At 37.5% G+C, this 22,714-nt stretch overlaps 1 protein-coding gene and 1 non-coding gene across 13 annotated transcripts in view; both read right to left on the bottom strand.

Moving 5' to 3' along the window:
• Window positions 1-22,315, bottom strand: part of LOC105032602 (protein STRUBBELIG-RECEPTOR FAMILY 3) — a 76,834-nt gene extending 54,519 nt beyond the window's left edge. The window contains exons 1-17 of one of the 12 annotated variants that reach the window (XM_010907103.4): window positions 22,070-22,315; window positions 21,209-21,369; window positions 19,678-19,807; window positions 19,525-19,596; window positions 19,237-19,332; window positions 19,092-19,163; window positions 18,905-18,976; window positions 18,744-18,815; window positions 18,601-18,666; window positions 17,021-17,086; window positions 16,408-16,784; window positions 16,244-16,303; window positions 15,869-16,164; window positions 14,825-15,093; window positions 14,612-14,750; window positions 12,105-12,247; window positions 11,817-11,973 (exon numbers count right to left, since the gene is read on the bottom strand). In XM_010907103.4, the coding sequence (XP_010905405.1) occupies window positions 11,817-11,973; window positions 12,105-12,247; window positions 14,612-14,750; window positions 14,825-15,093; window positions 15,869-16,164; window positions 16,244-16,303; window positions 16,408-16,784; window positions 17,021-17,086; window positions 18,601-18,666; window positions 18,744-18,815; window positions 18,905-18,976; window positions 19,092-19,163; window positions 19,237-19,332; window positions 19,525-19,596; window positions 19,678-19,807; window positions 21,209-21,323 (2,202 nt within the window). In that variant the 5' untranslated portion in view covers window positions 21,324-21,369; window positions 22,070-22,315. Of the gene's footprint in view, window positions 1-11,816; window positions 11,974-12,104; window positions 12,248-14,611; window positions 14,751-14,824; window positions 15,094-15,868; window positions 16,165-16,243; window positions 16,307-16,407; window positions 16,785-17,020; window positions 17,087-18,600; window positions 18,667-18,743; window positions 18,816-18,904; window positions 18,977-19,091; window positions 19,164-19,236; window positions 19,333-19,524; window positions 19,597-19,677; window positions 19,808-21,208; window positions 21,370-21,634; window positions 21,913-22,069 lie in introns of those variants that run through there. The other 11 variants (XM_010907088.4, XM_010907137.4, XM_010907132.4 and 8 more) reach the window with 11 other exon arrangements.
• Window positions 2,190-2,295, bottom strand: LOC140855996 (small nucleolar RNA R71). Its single transcript, XR_012139435.1, has one exon. It is a non-coding gene; the product is annotated as a small nucleolar RNA R71 (small nucleolar RNA).
• Window positions 22,316-22,714: the final 399 nt, after the last annotated feature.

The raw sequence follows: 22,714 nt of genomic DNA on the forward strand, positions 1-22,714 counted from the left end.
CGGCGTGCGCGGGCACGCGTGGGGCGAGCGCGGACGTGGGGCGGGCGCGAGCGCGGGTGTGGCACGGCAGGCAAGCAGGCACGCGGGGTTCGTGGGGACAGACGAACAGATGGAAGGAAATTATATTTGAAAATACTTCAAAAGAAAGAATTTGTATTTTCTTTATCTGCTTGTGATCTTTCCATCTCATCCATCCATCTTTTAATCCTTAGTATTTTCTTTAGTCCCACATCGAAAAACCTTGTAAAACTCCTCCCTCCTAACACCTATAAAAAGGCTTTTGTACTCCCATTAGAAAAGGAGCCCAGAAATTCTTCTAGAGCCTTGCATAGAGGAATAGAAAGGGACTACTTCATGAGCAGCTAGGCTAGTAGTCTCGGAAGTGGAGAAGAAATTTTGTAACGACACAGAAATGGTTTATTGTTCTAAACTTTCTTGTATTTCTTTATATGCAATAAAGATTATGCTTTTTATTTAAATCGTCATGAGTTCTCTATTTGCTTTCTTTCATATGCTTTTATTTATACTTTCCTGTTAGATTAATATTAGGAACTTTTACTTTTCGGAGATGCGCCGTGATCTACGGTACGGGGCGTACCGAGGAAAGAACAGTTGTTTACCAAGTATTTTCGGAGACATACCGTGATCTACGGGTACGGAGTGTGCCGAGGAAAGACAGATATTTTTCCTAAGATTAATCATATCTATTTAATTAAAAAAAGAGATACAACTCTACTAGTGCAAAATTAATTCAAAACTCTCGAGCTCTTTATTTTCTAATTACATCAATTTTAAGATAATTTATTTTCTAAATCAAAAAACAACGCTTCTTTCTTTTATTTTGTAATCTCAACTTAGCCCAAAATCCCTGAAGATACGATTTCGACTCATCCTACCTATGTAGTGAGTAGAGTTATTTTTAGTACTATCAACGACTACGCACCAAATTTTGACGCCGTTGCCGGGGACCTTGGCACGGTTGAAAAAAAAAAAAGCCATTGACATTTCATAACACTTAACTAAAATAGCGTAACCCCAAATATAAAAATTTCTAACTTGATTGGACACCTTGTTTCTTTGCATCTCATCTCCATAATTAACTTTAAGGGCGCAACCTATTAACTAAGATAAGGTGGGGATTTGATCACCCTTCCTTGGCCCATAAATCACTACCTTGCATTTGCATAACCTAGACTTTAATCTAAAATTAATTAGACGTTGACCCCTAAGGATTTCGAGCTCAATAGGATAAGAAAGCTCTAGAGTTGAACCGAATGCAGATTGGTTAATTGCTCGGTGTCTAAGGCAAGTGGTTAAAGAAAGTGGTTTTCAATTGGTTCCGTTGACTGACCTGGCCAACTCAGTTGGTGTCTAAGGAAAGCAACGAGCAGGGAACCTCCCACATCTTACGCTTACCTGGCCGAGTCAGTTACTCAGTCTTGAGCTTGGAGTGCTCAAAGGCGGTCTTGGAAGTTAGGAGCTGTCTAGATCTAAGTTAACCTTAGGATAGAGAGTCTATACTTGTTTAAGTTGATTGCAATTAACATCTAAACATTAACTAATTTCTCCCTTTTCATAGATTCAAGATTCTTAGGTTCTTCTCTTTAGATTTTCTTCATTCTTTTCTCACTTTATTATAAATATATATATATATATATATATATTATAAAAACTAAAATTTTCTGTGTTTGCTCTAAAGTATAATTATAAGGTGTATGCTTGGCCGTAGATCGTTACGACCAGAAATCCAACCTTTTGATCCAAAAATAGAAAGAACCTTTAGAGCCAACAGACGTAAAAATATGGACCGAAATCAGGAGAATGATCCACCCAGGCAATTGAAGGAGTACTTTACTCCTTCCACATATACCTACTCTCCTTGTATTCAAGTGCCCCCTGTAGAGGCCACTCAATATGAAATTAAGTCCAGTATAATCCAAATGTTACCTTCATTTTATGGACTTAGTAATGAGGACCCTTATAAACATCTTAAAGAATTTCTTGAGATATGCTCAACTGTCAAAATTCACAACTTCTCCGATGATGCTCTTAGGTTAAAATTATTCCCTTTCTCATTTAAAGACAAAGCCAAATACTGGCTACATACTTTGGATTCCATGACTATATCAACCTGGGACCAGCTGCAAGGAGAGTTTCTCAAGAAATATTTTTCTATAGGAAAAACTAATCAAATAAGGAAAGCCATAACTAGTTTTTCCCAATTAGATGGAGAAATGTTTCATGAAACATGGGAGAGATTAAAGGACCTTATTAGAAAATATCCCCACCATGTTGTACCCAAGTGGCAGTTAATCCAATATTTTTATGATGGGCTATCTGAAAGACATCGATAAATGGTCGATGCATCATGCGGTGGGACATTCATGCTGAAAAGTGAGGATGAGGCATGGCAACTGTTTGAAATTTTAAGTGAAAATTCATTACATCATATGTCTGCCTCTATTAGAGATAAACACATGTTAAACCCAAAGAGAGGTGGAATATATGAAGTAGGAAATGCCATAGATATTCATCATAAGGTAGATGAACTGTCCCAAAAATTAGATCGTCTTCTAAATACTGGACAATCTCCGATTCCACCTAACCCAATCCAAGAAGTTTGTGCATTGTGTGCAAGTCCGAACCATTTTGTTAGTGAATGCCCAGCCGCACCTCAATTTTCTGAGTTTGTGCACGAGCAGGTTCAACAAGCTCAAGTCCAACAAGCTCGCAGACCAGAAAACGATCCATATTCGAACACTTATAACCCCGACTGGAGAAACCATCCAAATTTCTCCTGGAGACCACAACCAGTGGTTGGTCCTGCCACACTTCGACCTCAATATCAGGACCCAACATATAGGCATGGACCATACCATCAATTTCAAAATGTTCCTCAACCGTCTACTACTGGTCACAGTTCAGCTTTTGAGGAAAAAGTTCTGAAAGCACTAGAACGATTAGAAGTCAACACTCAGACTCTTAACTCCCACACACAATCCATTGCTAAGCTAGAGACCCAAATAGGTCAACTAGCGACTGCATTCAGTAGGAGGGAAGGAGGAAAATTACCCAGCCAACCCGAGAGCAACCCAAGAGGGCAATTTGTGATTGAGAGCTCTAATACCCCAGAAGTTTTTTCTGAACATGCCAAATCAATCATAACTCTGAGAAGTGGGAAGATCATTGAACACACTAGTAAAACCAATGAGACCGACCCTAAACCTCTAACCGAAGCCAAATCACCCAAGAACAAAGAGGACCTGAAAATAGAGAAGGAACCAACTGCATCGGAATCATCTTACTTGCCTAAAGCCCCATTTTCGGATGCCCTGAAAGCCCCTATTCCTGCAGATAAGAAAGGAGAAAAACTCGATGAGATGTTGGAATTGTTTAAGCAAGTCCAAATTAATCTTCCCCTTCTAGACGCAATCAAACAGGTCCCTGCTTATGCCAAACTTTTGAAGGATTTGTGCACCCAAAAACGTAAATCTAGATCACAAATCCCAAAGAAAGTACGCTTCACTGAACAGGCTAGTTCTGTCTCCAGCATGCCACTCCTCCAAAGCTTAAGGACCCAGGAGCCCCCATCATTTTCTGTGTTATAGGAGATTATCACATTGAAAAAGCTCTTCTGGATTTAGGGGCAAGTGTGAATCTTTTACCTAGTTCGGTGTATGAACTTTTTGGATTTGGAGAACTGAAACCCACATCAGTCACACTGCAATTAACCGACAGATCAATTAAGGAACCACGTGGAATGCTTGAGGATGTCTTGATCAAAGTAGATGAATTTTACTTTCCAGTTGATTTTCTGGTTCTCGACATGGAACTAAGTGGCAATCCCAGACAAATTTTCATTATCTTAGGACGACCCTTCCTAGCTACGGCAAATGCATACATTAATTGTAGGATAGGAGTCATGGACGTATCGTTTGGGAATAAGAAACTAAGACTGAATGTGTTTGGTGCTTCCCAAGATCCATCAATGGATAGTTGCTTCGAAGTAGATACACTAGAAGACATTATAGAAGATGCAACACCCACAATTCTAGCACCAGACCCCTTAGATACTTGCTTGGCTCACTTTGGGGTGTATGACTTTGAGGAATATATAAAAGAAGTTAACATCTTGTTGGATACACCACACGATAAAACCATTCCTCCATGGATAATCAAGTATGAGCCATTGCCCACATTAGCCAGTACACCAATAGTCCCATCTTTAGAATCACTAACGTTAGAATTGAAACCCCTTCCTGCTACGCTCAAGTATGTATTTCTAGGACTCAATGACACCCTTCCGGCAATCATTGCATTAGACTTGACCCCTAATCAGGAAGCACAATTGGTTGGTATTCTGAAGGAACACAAAGAGGCTATCGGTTGGTCCATTGCCGATTTAAAAGGAATTGACCCCTCCATTTGCATGCACCATATTCATTTTGAGGCAAATGCCAAACCCTATCGAGATATGCAGAGGAGATTGAACCCAAACATGCGTGAAGTAGTAAAGAAAGAGGTGGTAAAGTGGTTACATGCTCGAATCATCTACCCCATATCCGATAGTAAATGGGTCAGTTCCACTCAAGTAGTACCTAAGAAATCAGGTATTACTGTGGTTGAGAACGAAGAAGGTGAACTGCTTCCCATTCGCATATCATCTGGATGGCGAGTATGCATAGATTATAGAAAACTAAATGCCGTTGCTAGGAAGGACCATTTTCCATTGCCCTTCATCGACCAAATTTTAGAACGGTTAGCAGGACAAAGTTTCTTCTGTTTTCTTGATGGTTATTCAGGATACAATCAAGTACCTGTATTTCCAGATGATCAAGAAAAGACTGCCTTCACCTACCCCTATGGCACCTTCGCTTTTCGGCGTATGCCATTCGGGCTCTGCAATGTACCTGCTACATTTCAACGGTGCATACTGGCCATTTTTTCGGATATGGTGGACAAATGTCTTGAAATTTTTATGGATGATTTTTCTGTGTTTGGAACCACCTTTGAGGATTGTCTCCATAATCTTTTCAAAGTTCTTAAACGGTGTATGGAGACAAATCTTGTCCTAAGTTGGGAAAAGAGCCATTTCATGGTGCGGAAAAGAATTGTATTAGGACATATTATTTCTGAAAGAGGGATCGAGGTAGATAAAGCCAAAGTTGAGATCATTTCAAAACTACCACCCTCTACTTCGGTCCGACAAATACGATCCTTCTTAGGTCACGCCGGATTTTATAGACGCTTCATCAAAAACTTTAGCAAGATTTCAAGACCCTTGTGCAATCTGTTGGCCAAGGATACACCATTTGTCTTTGACGAAGACTGTTTGAAAGCGTTCAACACATTACGAACAGCCCTGACAACAGCACCTATAATAAAACCCCCTGACTGGTCCATTCCATTTGAAATTATGTGTGATGCCTCTGACTTTGCAATAGGTGCACGTCTTAGGCCAAAAAATCAATAAGGAGCCATATGTGATCTATTATGCTAGCAAGACTCTTTCCGATGCCCAATTAAACTACACTACAACAGAAAAAGAGCTACTAGCAGTAATGTTCACCCTTGAAAAATTTCGCTCATATCTGTTAGGATCTAAGGTTTTAGTTTACTCTATTCATGCGGCTCTGAAACATCTCTCAAAGAAAGATACTAAACCGCATTTGATCAGATGGATACTTCTTTTACAAGAATTTGATCTGAAAATCCGAGATAAGAAGGGTTCCGAGAATGTGGTAGCTGATCACATCTCCAGGATCTTAGTTGAACACACGATAGGCATAGATGAGGTCAAAGAGAAATTTCCTGACGAACAACTTTTCGCAATCTCTAGCCGTCCTCCATGATTTGCCCATATTGTCAATTACTTGTCAACAGGACAAGTACCTTCTCACTGGACAAAACAAGAAAATGATCGATTTTTCTCGTAAATTAAACATTATTTCTGTGAAGAACCTGAACTATTCAAATACTGTCCTGACCAAGTTATTCGCCGTTGTGTCCCCGAGAGTGAATTCCAAAGCATTCTCACTTTTTGCCATTCTCCGGCATGTGGGGGACATTTTAATGGAAGAAAAACTGCAGCAAAGGTGTTGCAGAGTGGATTTTATTGGCCGACACTATTCAAAAATGCACATGAATTCAGTCGTAATTATTTGCGATGCCAGCAAACAGAAAATATTTCGAGAAAAGATATGATGCCCCTATCCCCTATACTTGTAGTAGAAATTTTTGATGTTTGGGGAATTGATTTCATGAGACCCTTTCCCTCCTCATTTGGATTCGAGTATATTTTGGTAGCAATGGACTACGTATCAAAATGGGTAGAGGCTATGGCAACCCAAACCAACGATCACAAAATCGTGATCAAGTTCATTCAACATAACATCTTTAGTCGATTTGGATGCCCAAGAGCCATAATTAGCGATGGAGGTACACACTTCACAAATAAGCACTTCGACATGCTAATGAAAAAATACAGAATAACTCATAAAGTTGCCACACCTTATCACCCCCAGACAAGTGGCCAAGTTGAGGTCTCCAATAGAGAAATCAAGCATATTCTTGAAAAAACGGTAAGACCCGATAGAAAAGACTGATCAGCATGCTTGGATGATGCATTATGGGCTTACCGTACTACTTTTAAAATACCCATAGGAATATCTCCTTGTCGACTTGTATTCGAAAAAGCTTGTCATCTGCCGGTGGAATTGGAACATCGTGCATTTTGGGCCATACGGCAATTTAACTTTGATATGAAAAATGCAGGTTCCAATAAGAGACTTCAACTAAATGAACTTGAAGAGCTACGCAATGAAGCGTATGAGAGTGCCAGAATTTATAAGGCTCGAACTAAAGCGTACCACGATAAATTTATTGCACGAAAAACATTCGAGCCCAATAAAAAAGTTTGGCTCTTCAACTCTAGGTTGCGTCTGTTTCCTGAAAAACTTCGCTCACGTTGGGACGGACCTTTCATTGTAACTCAGGTATTTCCTCATGGAGCTATAGAACTCAAAAATCCTAAACAAGGGAACACCTTTAAAGTGAACGATCAGCGATTGAAACCTTACATAGATGAAATTAGTGATGGAGAATTAATTGAATCTATTGATTTAGTGGATCCAATACCGCCATAATACTCAATTCAGTCTGGCTGAAGACGAAAAACTTAGCGCTTGTTGGGAGGCAACTCAACGATTTCATATTTTTTTTACTTTATTGCAGCTGCAAAAATTTAGAACAAGAACCTATTAATCAATGAAACTATCTTCAACTTCCGAAGCAAAATTATCCCAGGTGCACTCTCTCCTTTTATTTTCTTTGCTTTCCTACTCCATTGAGGATAATGTAGATTAAGTTGGAGGGGAGGAAATTAATCAAATCCTCGAGTATGGTCAGAAATAATTAGTTTTGTGTATCCGAATTTTATTTTGATTAAGAGTCAATTAGGCATCCTAATCAATGAATGATTAACGGTCAAGATAATTTTAGAAATACTGAGGAATAAATTATTAAGAAAACTCAATGAATGGTAGGGTTTAGACTAGACCAAATTTTAGGAGTGATTCTACAACCCTCTTCTTACTGATCTCAATAAAGAATCTGCTTCATGAGAGATTGGGTGAAAAGGTCGAGGTATGCAAAAAAATTCTTCTTAAAATATATATATATATATATATATATATATATATATATATAAACATTGGTTTCCTACTGAGTAACCGGGTCCCTTCGCCTAAGTAAGTGTTGTGGTTCGCGTAAAAAGGTAGGCAATGTTAAAAATAATAATAATAATAATAATGGATAATAAGGGGACTAAATTGCAAGAAGATAATAAACCTCTCTCACATTAAGTTAGAGGATTTGAAGAGTAAAGTGGGAGTTGGTGAAAGAAAAGCTCTTGAAATTTTTTTAATTAATACTCAACCACTAATTGGGTCAAATTGATAATCCAATGAAGTATCTCTTTAATGGTCTGACCAGATATCATCTACCTTTTGGGATGTCTAACTTAACTTTTGATTCAAGACCGAGTCGGAACATAATGCTGATATATCTATTTTACTCAAGGACAAGCAAAATTCAAATTGGAGGATGTGATAAATACTTAATTTAAGTCATTTAAATCAGAAAATTATAGTTAATTTATTTTATTTATTAAGAATTTGATGTTTCTTTTTATGTTTTACAGGAAAGGTGATCGTCGATACAAAGAGTCCGATTCATAGATCAAAAAGACTTAAGTTTGAAGAAAATTGGACTTAAAATAAAATTAAAATAAAAAAAGGATGCATACGGTATTATAGAAAATGAAGATACTATGCAAGGAATCCAAAAGAATATAGACGTAATTATAAAGAAACAAAAGTTTCTTTTTGGAATTAAAAAGTTTCCTTTTGGAGTGTTAACACGTGCGTGAGCGTGCGGAAGGCTCACGCGGGCGCGGCGTGGAAGGCTCACGCGGGCGCGACGCGGAAGCAGACGCGGGCGGACGCGCGGCATCGCGGGCGCGGCATTGTAGCAGGTACGTGCGAGTGGGCGTGCGCGGGTGCGGGCATGGGCGCGGGCGCGAGGCAGGTTCGCGGGGAATTTGATGCTGACGGACACAGTGACGAACAAATGCTTATTAAAAGGAAAAAAATATGATATTTGAAAATACTTCAAAAGGAAGAATTTGTATTTTCTTTATCTGCTTGTGATCTTTTTATCTCATCCATCCATCTTTTAATCCTTAGTATTTTCTTTAGTCCCACATCGGAAAACCTTGTAAAACTCCTCCTTCCTAACACCTATAAAAAGACTTTTGTACTTCCATTAGAGAAGGAGCCCAGAAATTCTTCTAGAGCCTTGCATAGAGGAATAGAAAGGGACTACTTCATGAGCAGCTAGGCTAGCAGTCTCGGGAGTGGAGAAGAAATTTTGTAACGACACAGAAATAGTTTATTATTCTAAACTTTCTTGTATTTCTTTATATGCAATAAAGATTATGCTTTTTATTTAAATCGTCATGAGTTCTTTATTTGCTTTCTTTCATATGCTTTTATTTATGCTTTCCTGTTAGATTAATATTAGGAACAACTTTTACTTTCCGGAGACGCACCGTGATCTACAGGTACGGGGCGTGCCGAGGAAAGAAGAGTTGTTTACCTAGTAATTTCTGAAGACACGCCATGATCTACGGGTACAGAGTGTGTCGAGGAAAGACAGATATTTTTTCTAAGATTAATCACATCTATTTAATTAAAAAAAGAGATACAACTCTACTAGTGCAAAATTAATTCAAAACTCCCGAGCTCTTTATTTTCTAATTACATCAATTTTAAGATAATTTATTTTCTAAATAAAAAACAACGCTTCTTTCTTTTATTTTGTAATCTCAACTTAGCCCAAAGTCCCTGAGGATACGATCTCGACTCATCCTACCTACGTAATGAGTAGAGTTATTTTTGGTGCTATCAACGACTACGCACCATCCCTCATAGTTAAGATTAAAATTAAAATAAAAAGAGAGGAAGATATGATCTTCACCTTGCACGGGTAGATCTCCCCTGCAATTCGATGATCATGAATGTCTTCAAGATTCATTTGAAGCCGCACATGCGTCCGACTTCTACAGGTATTCGTACGAAGATGATCTGATTAAGAGATTCTAATCTCATTGAGATGCTAGCTCCCTTGCAGAGATCACGCTTTGGATGTGGAATCTTTTTTTTTTTATTCTCTCTTCTCAAGAGAACAACAGAGAACTAGAGGAGGAAGATGGGAGAAGAGATGAGATTGGGGCGTGAAGATCTTAGGCGTCCAACTCTTTGGATGTTGCAAGAAAGAAAGAAAGCAAGGAGGCATCTCGGATAAAGTAGCGCCCCTTCCTTGTGCGTGAACTACTTTCATGCAGATCTCTTTTTCATTATCTCCTGTCACACACGCCCCCTTTTTAGATCTTAGGGGGCGCTAATCAAGCCCCAACCACCTTAAAACCAAGGTCTTAGGATTTTTGGATAGTCCTGTGGCGTTAGGACTCTATAAGATGGAGTTGGCCCTATCTCATAAGGCGCCACTTATCTTTTGGTGCTGCTACTCTCCATGCAAAAAGAAAACTCCATGGTAATCCCTTTGTAGCGTGGATAAATCTTGGGTGTAATGTCTCTTGGACCAAGTCAAACACTTGGTCCAAGGTCTGGTCAAAACCCAATCTGATTTGTTTTCATAATAAGTGAAAAACTTGTTGAGTCCAAAACCTTTTAGACCAATGAAACCCAATTTGACTTAAACTCAGACCAAGTCCAATTAAATTAAATCCTAATTTAATTTGACTAAGACTCAACTTCAATTATTTGATCAAATCAAATAATGTAGCAACAATTGCAAATAACTCCTCCTTTAACTCACTAACTATTAGCAAATTCTCTTTTGTAACTTTTACAAATCAGTCCAATCATTAATCATATTAATAATCGGATCCTACAGCGATTCAAAATCCCAATTCAACTATCCGATCAGTCAGAACCTCTTATGTATGTGACCCATAGGTTCTATTTTATAGTGAAATATATTATTATCTCCATCACTAATATCATTAAAATTTCTTTCAATAGATTGGACAGTTTCAACTCATCCAATAAAAATTATCGACCATCAAAATAATTTTTGTTGATCTTACAATCCATCAGTAACATCTAACAACATCTAATGGCAACCCAATAGAACGGAAGGTATTGAACCTCTAGATGTGTTACCGTGTGATACAATTCTTCTATTGAGTCTCTACAAGACGAAGATTATGAAAAACTCGTCAAACCCCATCATCTGTCGTACATGAGATTTATTCAACTCGAGTTCATACTGTGAAATATTATGAAAACTTTTTTTCATTATTCACACTACCATGGCTATGGTCTTTAGAACTCAATCTCATAAATCAAATAGGACCGCTCCTTATCTACCAAGATCGATAAATCCCATATAGATGCATACCCTCCTACAATGAACTTACTGTAGCTAATATGTACCGTAAGTATCCATATGGCTAAAGACTAAGTGTATGTACAGTCAAACTACAGCAATCTCATCGTGAATAACAGAGGCACCGCAGGTCAAAAAATCAAGCACACCACTATAGCATCGAGAAGTCATTGACGAGTAGACATGCAAGTGACTTCTTATATTGGGCACGCTCTGTACTCTTGTTCTCTAACCACCTGCACTCTTGCTACAGTGTCCCCACACTGTAGACTCGAGACTCATCACCCAAAAGAAAGCAATCCATACACCAATCTTACCGGATCAATCACCATCCTCGTAATGATCCATCGATCGGGAACAATTTAAGAATTAAGCACCAATGACACATACTTTAAATTATCAACTCTTGAGAATGTCATTATCTTAATAATTTCTTGGACGATTCATGAACATATACACAATATAAATGAAAATAAACTATTCAATTTTATTAATAAATAATAAGATCAAGTACAAAATTATGTCCTAGAAAGAATGTATCAGTCAGATTGACTTCTAGGACATACACCTAACATAACCTTTCGTAGTGAGAGAGAGAAGAGGAAGATAGATGCTTACTACTATTTTTCTTCCCCAATTAATTTTCTAAGAAATGAAGAATCCTTTCTCATTCCCAAAAAGGACTAGCTTGCTTCAGTATTTATATAGATAAAAGCAAATCGAGTAGGTCAAAGCATGCTTGAAAACAGCATTCCAGAAAGTAGGTTTGCACCAAACTCGAGCTTAGGCAACTATATCCATGCTCGTGATAGTGGGTGTCCAAGCAAGAAAAAGTAAAACTTCACCTGAATACAACGACTAATGATGTCAGCAAACCGTGATAATGACTTTTCAGAATACTTTCCACCGATAGAAGGATCCACCATCTTTGATAAGGCGTTAATGTCATAAAGCTGAGAACTGGCCCATCTCACTAGATGCTGCTCTACGCGAGGCCGTGAACTGCAATATTTTAGGGAAGAAAGCAGCAGATAAGTTCATAAATCATCATGAATTTTCTAAAGAAAAATAACAAAGTCCACTGGCCAATTAAAGTCTTGCCCTACTCTGAGGCAAAAGCATATTTTTGTTACCTGTCAAATGGTTTCCTCCCAGTAAGGAGCTCTAACATGACAACTCCAAAGTTGTAAACGTCGCTCCGATCAGTATGTGTCCCAGATTCATTGAGTTCTGGTGCTTCATAACTGTATAATGCATGCATACGACCTGACAACTGCTGTTCGGATGACAATACAGTTACTAATGCATAAATGGTTTTGGAATTGAATTCAGAATCAAGGCTTATGAATTGTCAGCTAATATGCTAATTTCAGTTTTGTAAAGCTGATATGTCAAGGAGTATCAATTTTTTTATCAAGAACTTCTATACATTTACAGAAGTTTGATCAGTTTATTATTAAAAGTACAGTCGTCTGATTTTTATGCTCCTAGTCATTTTCCTTTCTGATGTAATTACAGGATACAAGCTATCAATTAGTTTACCAAGACCTCAAAATCCCGCTATCATTGAAGCAAGCACCTAAAAGCAATTTTAAATTTTTCCATACTTCCAATTGGTTCATTGGCTATCTGTAATCATGCTCAACTCTATTCATGGTCATGCATCTCCATTGCATTTTCCTTTTCAATCATTATATCTGTTTCTAATGATATGATGTAATAAAGTGTGAATTATTGTTATGATGTTCATTTCATTAAGTTTTTACAAAATGCCCATTTTGTTGGCACTTATAGCAATCCCAAACTTCATGAATTTTTCTAGATTTTCTTGACATGTGGCATGTTTCATTACTTAATTTCTATAAGTTTCAGCGAATTTCACTGTTTAATTTGGAAAGCATTCACACCCGGCAGTTGTAACATGCTTTGGATCATCTGCACCTCCAACATTAGGACAGTTCTTTACTTTCAAGGATACATGTTCTTTCCAGTCAAATATCGTGGCTGATGATAGACATTGGCAATATATACAATTAACAAGGTACTGACATATAGCTGTACTTGGATCTCCTAATAAAATTTAAATACATTTTTTATCTGATTTTGCGAAAGAGTGACTTCATATGTTGAGCATGATGATGTAGTTATTATTGATATGACAGACTGATGGCACTAAAAAATTATGGAACAACCGTGCGAAATCTAGTATGTTTATTAATTATTTTATATATAATTATTTAAAATTATATGAGAAGCTGGCTTGAACTTCAACAAATTCAATGACTTAATCAGCATGCCTAGTGACGTATAAACATCCCTACATCATCGTATGACAGTTTATGAATGATTCCAAACAGGTTTATAAGGAAAAACATGCATGAAAATCTCATTAATAGATAGGCCCCTTTTATGTTATCTTTTCTTTTTTTGGGGTGGCGGGGGTGAGCCCCATTTTTCCATTATCATCATCTAAAAGTTATGATATTGATGCATTTTAACAAATGTTACACACCAGATAGTGCAAATGGAAAAAAAATGGGGGCTAAGTGAATTCTCTCATGATTACAAGTAATCCACCATGAAAAGGTAATTTTATTTGTTTGTATCATTGAAATATATTCATCATAAATGAATACATGGCTTCTTCAATCTATCAAGCTACTACAACAAGTTATAATCAACAAGAATACTTGTCAAACACTTCTCAACCAAAAATTATATTGTGTAGAACTCCTGACCCTATCCAAAGAGTATTAAATACCTTATTTCTAACAGGAGCCATACTCTATTCTAATCCCATATTGGAGCTTTAAAGAAACATATAGAACTTAAAGACAGCTTCTAAAGATAGCTTCGAAAGGAACATTCGCATGCCTATATTCACATGCCTCTAGAAAGGCAGCTAATGCATTAGATCCAGAAATTTACCAAATCACAGGTTCGTAAGACACCTGACTTGCATCAAATTTCACTATTCCACTTATAAACTAACTAATCATAGGTTAATGCAAATCCATATACCAAAACTAGCGTTTTCCCTTCCAATTGAGACTTTCCGAGTCTGAAGATAACTTGGAGGGTTGCTCTCTAATTACATTAGCTCCAGCCGCTAAAACTGTTATTGATTATATGTCCCTATTCTACATTTACACCTTCAAAGTGGCAGGTAGAAGTTTCATGGAAGATCCTCTACTTCCAACATTGCCTTCCTTAGGAATTCCAGAATTGTCAGTAGAGAGTTTAGATTGAGTTCAAGAAATGTAATACAACATTCTCAATTTCTGATGGCTTGTATAGTGACCCATAGAGTCAAAAAGATACAATTTGCTGGTAAAGATTAAGGAGCATTAAATACATGTACTGATGTCCTCATAGAGTGCCTAATGTCAAACATATTCTAGCATTCTTATAATGTGTGCTTGGTCAGAGTATGGCCAATACATGTATCACCACCCTCATGTGGCACGTCACATCAATCTTTTCACTGCTTTCAACAAAGTATTTGTCCTCTGACACATATACACAATATGATTGCTTGATTTTCTTCGGTCAAAACAATCATTTAGCTTTAAATTAAGCAATCATGTATTAAATAAAACAGTAAGACCCATATACACAATATCTTATTACAAAAGCTCACCTGAGTCACTGAGATGGATGACATTAGTGAAGCCAGGCCACAATCAGAAACACGTACAGCCAGCTTATCGTCAATAAGAACATTGGCAGGCTCAAAATTCTGATGGACAATTGGTGGTTGACAGCCTTCATGAAGATACCTTCAGCACAAAAACAGATGTTCTATAAAAGAAAAATTCTAAACCATTATTAACAAAAGAAAAGTCCCTCTTACTCTAATGCTTTTGCTGCTCCAAGGGCCACCTGGAGACGGGCATTCCATGATAATTTCCTGTTGAGATCATCTCCACAGTGAAGTATATCACGCAAGGTCTTTCTACTGAAGTACTTATAGACAAGTAAACGCTGTCCAAACTCCGCACAATAACCCACGAGCTCAACAATGTTAGGATGCCGAAGTTCAGAAATATTCGCTACCAGCTCTAGAAACACATCAACTGGTATTCTTGAGGTCACATTGTCAATCTTCATAACTTCCAATAGCTGTACAGTAAAAATAGCTATCAGATAAGTGCGCTAATATCACCTCGCATGATTATAAGAAGATAACAACCATCATGATCTTTTAGAGAGGCTGTGGAGTTGATATTGCATTCCTATTTACATAATGTGAATTAATATTTCAAATTTTACCAATAATAGTGCATATTGAGAGTGGCCATAGAGTTAGATATAAGAGCAGTGGTATGATCCCCAACAAAAATGAGAAAGCAGCTGATACATATGTACAAAAAAATCATCTCTTCTTTTTTCCTTTTTTCATGGTGGTGATAAGGTGGGGGATGGGGGCTTACCAAACCATACAGAACAGTAGTACACATAAACTTAGCCATGAAAGATTGGACTTACAGTTAAGGTTTACAATATAGAAGACTGGCAATGCATGATGGAAAATGTAGTGAAAAATTTAAGAAGTTAATGAATTTACTGTTTCAGATCAAATGTGACATCACAGAGAGAGAAAATCCCACCATTAAGATTTTGATCTTCAAAAGAAAGTGATCAAAGATAATGAACCTTATGAAGCATTGAATTTTCATAATTAGGATTTAATAATCTTTGTTAAAATTTGAGGGTTCATTATCAAGATAATGCCCATGTTTGAACAAACATCAAAAGCTCCAAATTTTTTGACTACGGAGATCAATAAGCCTCACCAGATCTGAATTAATGCAACAGACAACACCTTCCTGTTCTACTCAATAGCATGTTCCCAAGTTTTTCAAAAAAATGTGAAAGTCATACTCAGAAGGAGTACCTTTCCATCAGGAAGCTCTGCCAAATATACTTTGCCCAGCCTACTCTCTCTGATCAGACTTTCTTCCGTAAAACTGTCTGTATATTGCTGAAGAGATGCGACGGAAAAGGATATCGCTGAAGTTGGGGGACATATCTGTTCAGGTGGTGGACTCTCAATATTTTCAGCAGGGGCAATGGGATTCACAATAACTTTTTCAACTGGAGGTGGTGGCATTACAAGAATGCTTGTCCCTCCCATTTCATATACATGTTCTTTCTGTTTTTCAAATGTCTCCTCTGGAACTGCCAGTGATACTTTATAAGTTATCTCTTATGTAGCTGAACTAGCAAACGTAACAAATGCCAACAGATGATCAAGTAGAATGAACCTAACCAGTAATCCTCGTATCGATTTCAGGTTCCCTCTTCCGTTCCTCAGGAATCTCCTTTGCAACTGCTGGCAATCACTTCCCAGATTCAATAGTTTAAAAGGAAAAAAACCAGAACCAGAACCAGAAAATCTAATAATTCAAAGTTTGTGTAGGGTGGAAAGCTTACGTTCTTTAACTTCATCTTTTGGCATGATAAAATGCTCTTTGCTTCGAGGCTCCTTAGATCCTTTGCTAACCCTCCCTACCTGACTTTTATATAATTCACCACGCTTAGACTTCCGTTCTTGGTATTTTGACATGCAAAAGATCACCATCAGCACGACAACAATAAATAAAACCACCGCAATAAGAACACATCCGATAACCCTCATGGTTGAAAGGTGTTTCTTTTTCCCTGGTGGAGCACTTTGTTGAGCAGACGGTCCATCAGAAGAGTTTGCAGGCATGGTACCAGGAACAGGTGGTGCCTTTGAAAGAGGTGATGATGGTTGTGGCGGCATTGATGATGGCGCTACACTGGTATTAAATGGGTTCCCATCCTTTCTGCATAGCAGACTCATTAATTGAGAGTTTCCAAAAAAGCAAATTGTGTTTCGCAGTTAATTGGAGTTCCACACTGTGATTAAAATGAGCTAAAAATTAACATAGAAAATTTGGTGAATATTTTTTGGTACACTGGAATTTCAAATTTAGCATTCATTATGATTCCAGCACATCCAAATAGAATATATCAGATCCAAGAAAAAATAAACAAAATACAAGTAAAACAAGGCCCTTACTTGAAATTTGGAATATTCAGTAACTTCACAGGCACGGGTCCGGAGAACAGATTATTTTCTATGTTCCTGTTAGCATTTATAAAATAAAAATTAAAAACACATAGTGGAAAGCTCCTATAGGTAAAAGACCTGTGCATCAGTTTGTAGGTGCGCTGAAGATAGCCAAAGTGACTTTAAAAAATGGAATGAGGTGCAAGAGAGAGGCAGTTGTACCGAGGCGCATGCATAGCACAAGGAGGAACAAACATGGAATGCTCAAATATTACATGTTTTTCAGGAGCACGTAAAATTTGAAATCAGATCTTTCTTTGAACAGTATGATTAGTCAATACACAGATGAGGAGGAGGAGGAGAAGAGTTCTTAGAAACTATCCACAGGCTTCAGGTTTAAAACATTGAAGGGTTCTAACTTCTAAGGCCAAACCTGTAGAAAGGAGAAATATAATTCTCTAACCCTCAGGAGAAAGAAAAGGTAAACAAGGCACCATGAGTTGCTGACAAGCCACCACCAAAAGCAGATGAAGACACCATGTATCTGTAATAACTTCATCAGCTGTTTACGTTTCTAATCTCAGCATCTTCTGTTTCCAGCATTTGTGTTCATCTATAGAAACCACAATTGGAAAATGTAGAAGTCTACAAGAGAGGAGAGAATGGTATAACAAAACATGCCTAGATTCTTATCTTTAATGATTTTCTATGGCAGAAGCAAGTCTCCATGGTGGACTTCATGCATGAAAGCTCATATTAAAAACTTTCATAATAAACAAAATACTTTACATAAATTCCTTTCCCCACTTTAGATGCCTATATATAATGAGACGCCAGAGCAGCTTTTACCTACTTCAGGCTCACTTCACTTATTATGACTATCTCCGAAACTAATTGCTCTCAAATAGAAATGTCAAATAGAAAACAACTGGGCATCGCTAAAGTGAAACAGAAAATGACATGCCAAAAGTAAAGTGGTTTGGCTGAACTGATGAAAAATGATGGAAATCAGTCCACAAGAATCGGCCAAAACCAACCACCTAAGCAGTCCGGTGGCCTTGACCACTTTGATGGAAAACATCTATTCCAGTGATAATTTGGATCATAGACCAACTGAAATGGGCTCAGATTGGCATGAGCTCAATGCCAAGAAGACTAAAAAAATAAAAGAGTAGACTGATTCCAGTGCATCAAATTTAATGCATAAGCTCTTCTTGAAACAACACTAATGCATAAGCAAATGGGTGGATTTTAGTCCCCATTCTATCATAGAGTTCCACACTCCCATCGACTTAATTGTAATCTCAATATCTCCTTTTTTTCCAATAAATACTTCAGCTCATGATTCTTTATATTTGTTGAAGAAAGAGAAATGATTAAGTACCAAGTTGCCTTGTCCTATTGAAAAGAGTTCAACTGCCTTGACCAATTCCACCTCTTAAGACACTGGCAAAAGAAGCAATGATTTGTGTGTGTGTGTGTGTGCACGTTGTTGGTGGCCGGGTGTCATGATGTGCATATTTGTGGGGGTGGGGGTGGTTTTTTTTGGTCTGTTTTTGGGTGGGGGTGGTTTTAAGTGTGGGAAATACAAGTTTTTGAGAGGAAGATCTTCCAATACATCAAGGGTCCCAGAAAGCTGATTGTTCTGCACATGCCTACAAAACAAAAGATTCTTCAGATTTAAGATGTCCATGGAAATGAAATTAGTAGACAGAACAACAAAAATACTTACAATGTTGTCAAAGATGACAAGCTTCCCATAGAAGATGGCAGTTGCCCAGTCAAGTTGTTAAAAGAAAGATCCCTAGTTTGAAGTTTTAAATGCCTATAGTCAGTAACGTAAAAAAGAAAAGCAGAAGAACAAAAGAGATTTGTGTAGGTAAAACAGCTCACAAATTTATTAGACCAGTGAGAGACTGGAAAGCATCTGGCAATTCTCCAGTTAAATGATTGTTATTGACTGACCTGGAGGGTACAAAAGTCAAAAAAAAAAAAAAAAAAAAAAAAAAAGAAGGATAACTAACCATAGGAGCTACTAATCCAAAAGATAGCTAAAGCTATAACCATTTGTATGAATTACATGTCTGTCAAAAGTGTTAACTTTGACAAAGAACTTGGGATGCTTCCTGTGAACTGGTTAGCTGAAAGAAAACTGCCACAACACAAGAAAGTACAAATTTCCAATCAAAATGACAACACACAAAGACTGAGCAGAATTCTCTCACAGGATTTTGATGATTTGGCCCAAGACATACAATCTCAGCATGGTAACAGGTAGATTTTCTGGTATACCTCCACCAATATTATTATTACTCAGATCTCTGCACCAAAAGAAAAAAAAAATCATTTAATTCACGATGATCTATCCAGACTTACATGAACAACAAAATGAATTTTTGCTGCTGAAGAAGCATTGTGCAGTAATTTGTCTCCACAGTGATGCAATGACAACATAAAATCAACACCCTGATCATGTTTATAGAATAATGAGATTTTACAGCGACGCAACTTACATCGTTAATATTGAAGTAAAATTGCCTAATTCATCACCAAGTTGTCCTCCCAAGTTTGCGCCATTGAGCACTCTATCAAAAATTAAATTAATGAGAAACATGAATTAAAGTTTGCTTAAAGGGGAAAAATCGCTAGCAAGAAAATCACTGTACATTCCAGTTATATTCGAGTCCATGCATTGGACACCCTGCCAGCCCTCCACACAGGGGTCTCCTCCATTTGAAATCCATCCAGGAAGAGGAGGCGAGCCCAGCGCACCATACAAGCTATTTATGGCATAAACTAAAAGGAAAACAAGATTTAGAAGATATAAACCATAAACAGAATGTGTAGCTATAAGAAAATCTGAAAATCAGCTACTAGTAATTTGTGTGTGTCCCCCATAAGACAAAAAACCCATAAATTCATGTTATTCTGAGAATAAAATCATGCAATCAACATAATATAGCACACTAACAAAAAGAAACAAGTATGAAGTAAAATTAAATGAGACTTTATAAAAGACATTTGATGCTACATAGACAAAAGGCTAATTAATGACAAAGATATATGTGACCTTTATGGTACCACCTTTTTACACAGTCAACTTCACAAAGAAAAGCTACAGGAAGAAGAAACATTATATTTTCTTGAACTCATTATTGGATCATGCTCTCTCATTCATTGGACCACTTTGAATTATAAGCAACATAAAAATTTATAGTTCCGCTGAATGATTAATGATTGTTTTTAGCTTCTCCTGGCAGCTTGTAATTGAAAAATACGAACTTGAATATATTCTACTTAGTTATATCAAACAGCATAGCTACATGCATAGCATAGAAATGAAACCTTTGTTAGTATATGATTGCATACAGAGTTCCAGGGTTCAAATTTTCTACATAATTCCACTTCTCTTGATCGGGGGTTTTCACCTGCCAAAGGTGTTTCATGTAAACTGACCTTTTATCAATCAAAACATCACCTGCATCTGGTATCTGAAGTATCCCAAGGGGTATCTGCCTTTATCCTATTGCTTGCATGGTAATTTCAGCTGCATTAACTATCTTTACACTCCTCTGAGCTCTCTTTTACACATTTGCTACAATTCTAAGGAAAAAATTTCATCTCTATAAGTATGTGAAACACATTGTGACTTAAAGATGTTGCAGCCAGAACCATGAACCAGAATGAGGAACAAATTCTTCCCCGGAGTTCGCATCTACATGTGGTATCTCAACCAGAGAGACCTATTTCCATCATCTCTCCATCGTACAATTTCTTTTTCATTTTCTAGCTTCCCCTAGAGAATGAATAAAATCGGACCCCTGATTGTAGCTGACACATGGTCCAAACAGTCTGACAATGAAGGCTGAGATGTATGTTTCCTACCTGCTTAGATGGACAGGTTGACACTTGTTAAGCATCTAAATTCTACACACACAGCTTAGACGGTTAAAGGCGTGCACCAGCATCTTAGCATGCACAATCACCGTTATAAAGGCAACAGTTGCTTGAACAAGAAAGATCAGAGAAAGTAGATAAAAAGAAATGACATAATTAAAATATTACTGGAAGAAGTAATACCATTAGATAACCAGTACCGGAATCAAAGCTGCAGAGTAAAGGACAAATAAAACAATATAGTTTCAAATGCTCAGAAAAAAATTGTATATAACGAAGATAGCCAGGAATATAGCATACCATCTCGTTCATTAGTGTACGCCTGGGAAAATGGCATGATAAAAATTACCATCAAACCGGCAGCAACACATGCAGATATTCTCAAGTTAATCCTAGCTATCCAAGCGTACAACATGATGCGCTGATTACACTTCCTGTTCTAAACACCAAACTTGAGAAACCTGTTCGGAAAGAGAAGAAAGAAAGAGGAAGATTAGCACATAAAAACAGTATTTTATTGGGGAAAAACAAAGTTTCATCCTACTCAATAGCAAATCCTTCACGACTGCACAAGAAATTCAAACAGGTTCCGTATCTTTTCAGACACGAGGCTCTTTTCTTTCTAATCTCAGAAGAAATTAAGTAGCAAGCATATCATACCGCAAAATAAAAGGAAAGTATAAAGATAGGGAAATTAAAAGCGAAAGTTCGAATCTTGAGACGTACAAAGCCTTCGATCATCAAAACCCCATTCTTGGCTTGCAACTTGCAAGGAGAAGAAAAAAGGATAAGAAATCGAAGCAAAATCCCAAATAATGCAACTTATCGAATTCTTTTCCGAATCGCTCGCAATTTCTAACAAGCATCAAAATCTTCTTTCCGGAGAAAGAACATAAAAAGCACCAAGATCTAGACCCCAAAGCAACGACAAACGCCAATGCCGCAAATCCTACAAAACAGAACCCTGGCTTTTTTCAAGAAATCACTATCGGGAGCACAAATGAGCACGAAAACGCCACTCCCGAGTCCAAAGAATACAACCAAGCGCTCCAAGAACCCAAAGAACGAGATGGAAGTAATTGGAAAAAAAAAAAAAACAACAAAGAGGAAAAAAGAAAGGAAAGGAAACGCGAAAAGCTATCTCATTCTGCAGAAACTCACCTGGGAAGAGCCGCCTCTCCCAACCCAAGCTAGACTTCGCCGCTAAGATTCCACCAAAATCTCTAGTCTAGATCTCAAAAAGAGGCGTAGGTAAGAAAAGGAGATGAGTAGGAGAGAGAGACAGAGAGGAGAGAGAAGGGGAGGGGTAGTAGCGTTTTGGGGGGACGGTGGAGTTTCTTGCTTTTCCTTTTTTTTTCTTTTCTTCTCTTTTCTTTTCCACTGGACGGAATCTTGGGAGATATACGTACAAACAAAGCCGCTTCCACTTTCCGGTGAGGGACTCCAGCGCTTGCATTGCATCTTTTAATGAATCATTTTTTTTTTTCGTGACGTTAACGGTTGGATCGTCCAATTACCGCTTTGAGAGCTATACGGTGGATTGGAAAAAAAATGATTAACATGCTTTAAAAACTGTGAAGAATATGATCCAACGTTGATGTCACAAAAGAAGCAAAAGATGCAGCCTCACCCCTCCAAAATAGACACTTTTTTTTTTTTTTTTTTGTTCTCAAATATACTCTCGCCCCTACCAGTCTAATAATGCGTATATAGTTAGAGAAGTTTATGTATCCAAACCTCCATCGGAATGGGCCATTAATCAGAGATAATTCGTTTTGTCAAGTACCTTCTGAATAGACCGTCGTT

The sequence above is a fragment of the Elaeis guineensis genome, chromosome 2 (assembly GCF_000442705.2).
Source record: "Elaeis guineensis isolate ETL-2024a chromosome 2, EG11, whole genome shotgun sequence".
NCBI classification, from domain to species: Eukaryota; Viridiplantae; Streptophyta; class Magnoliopsida; order Arecales; family Arecaceae; genus Elaeis; species Elaeis guineensis.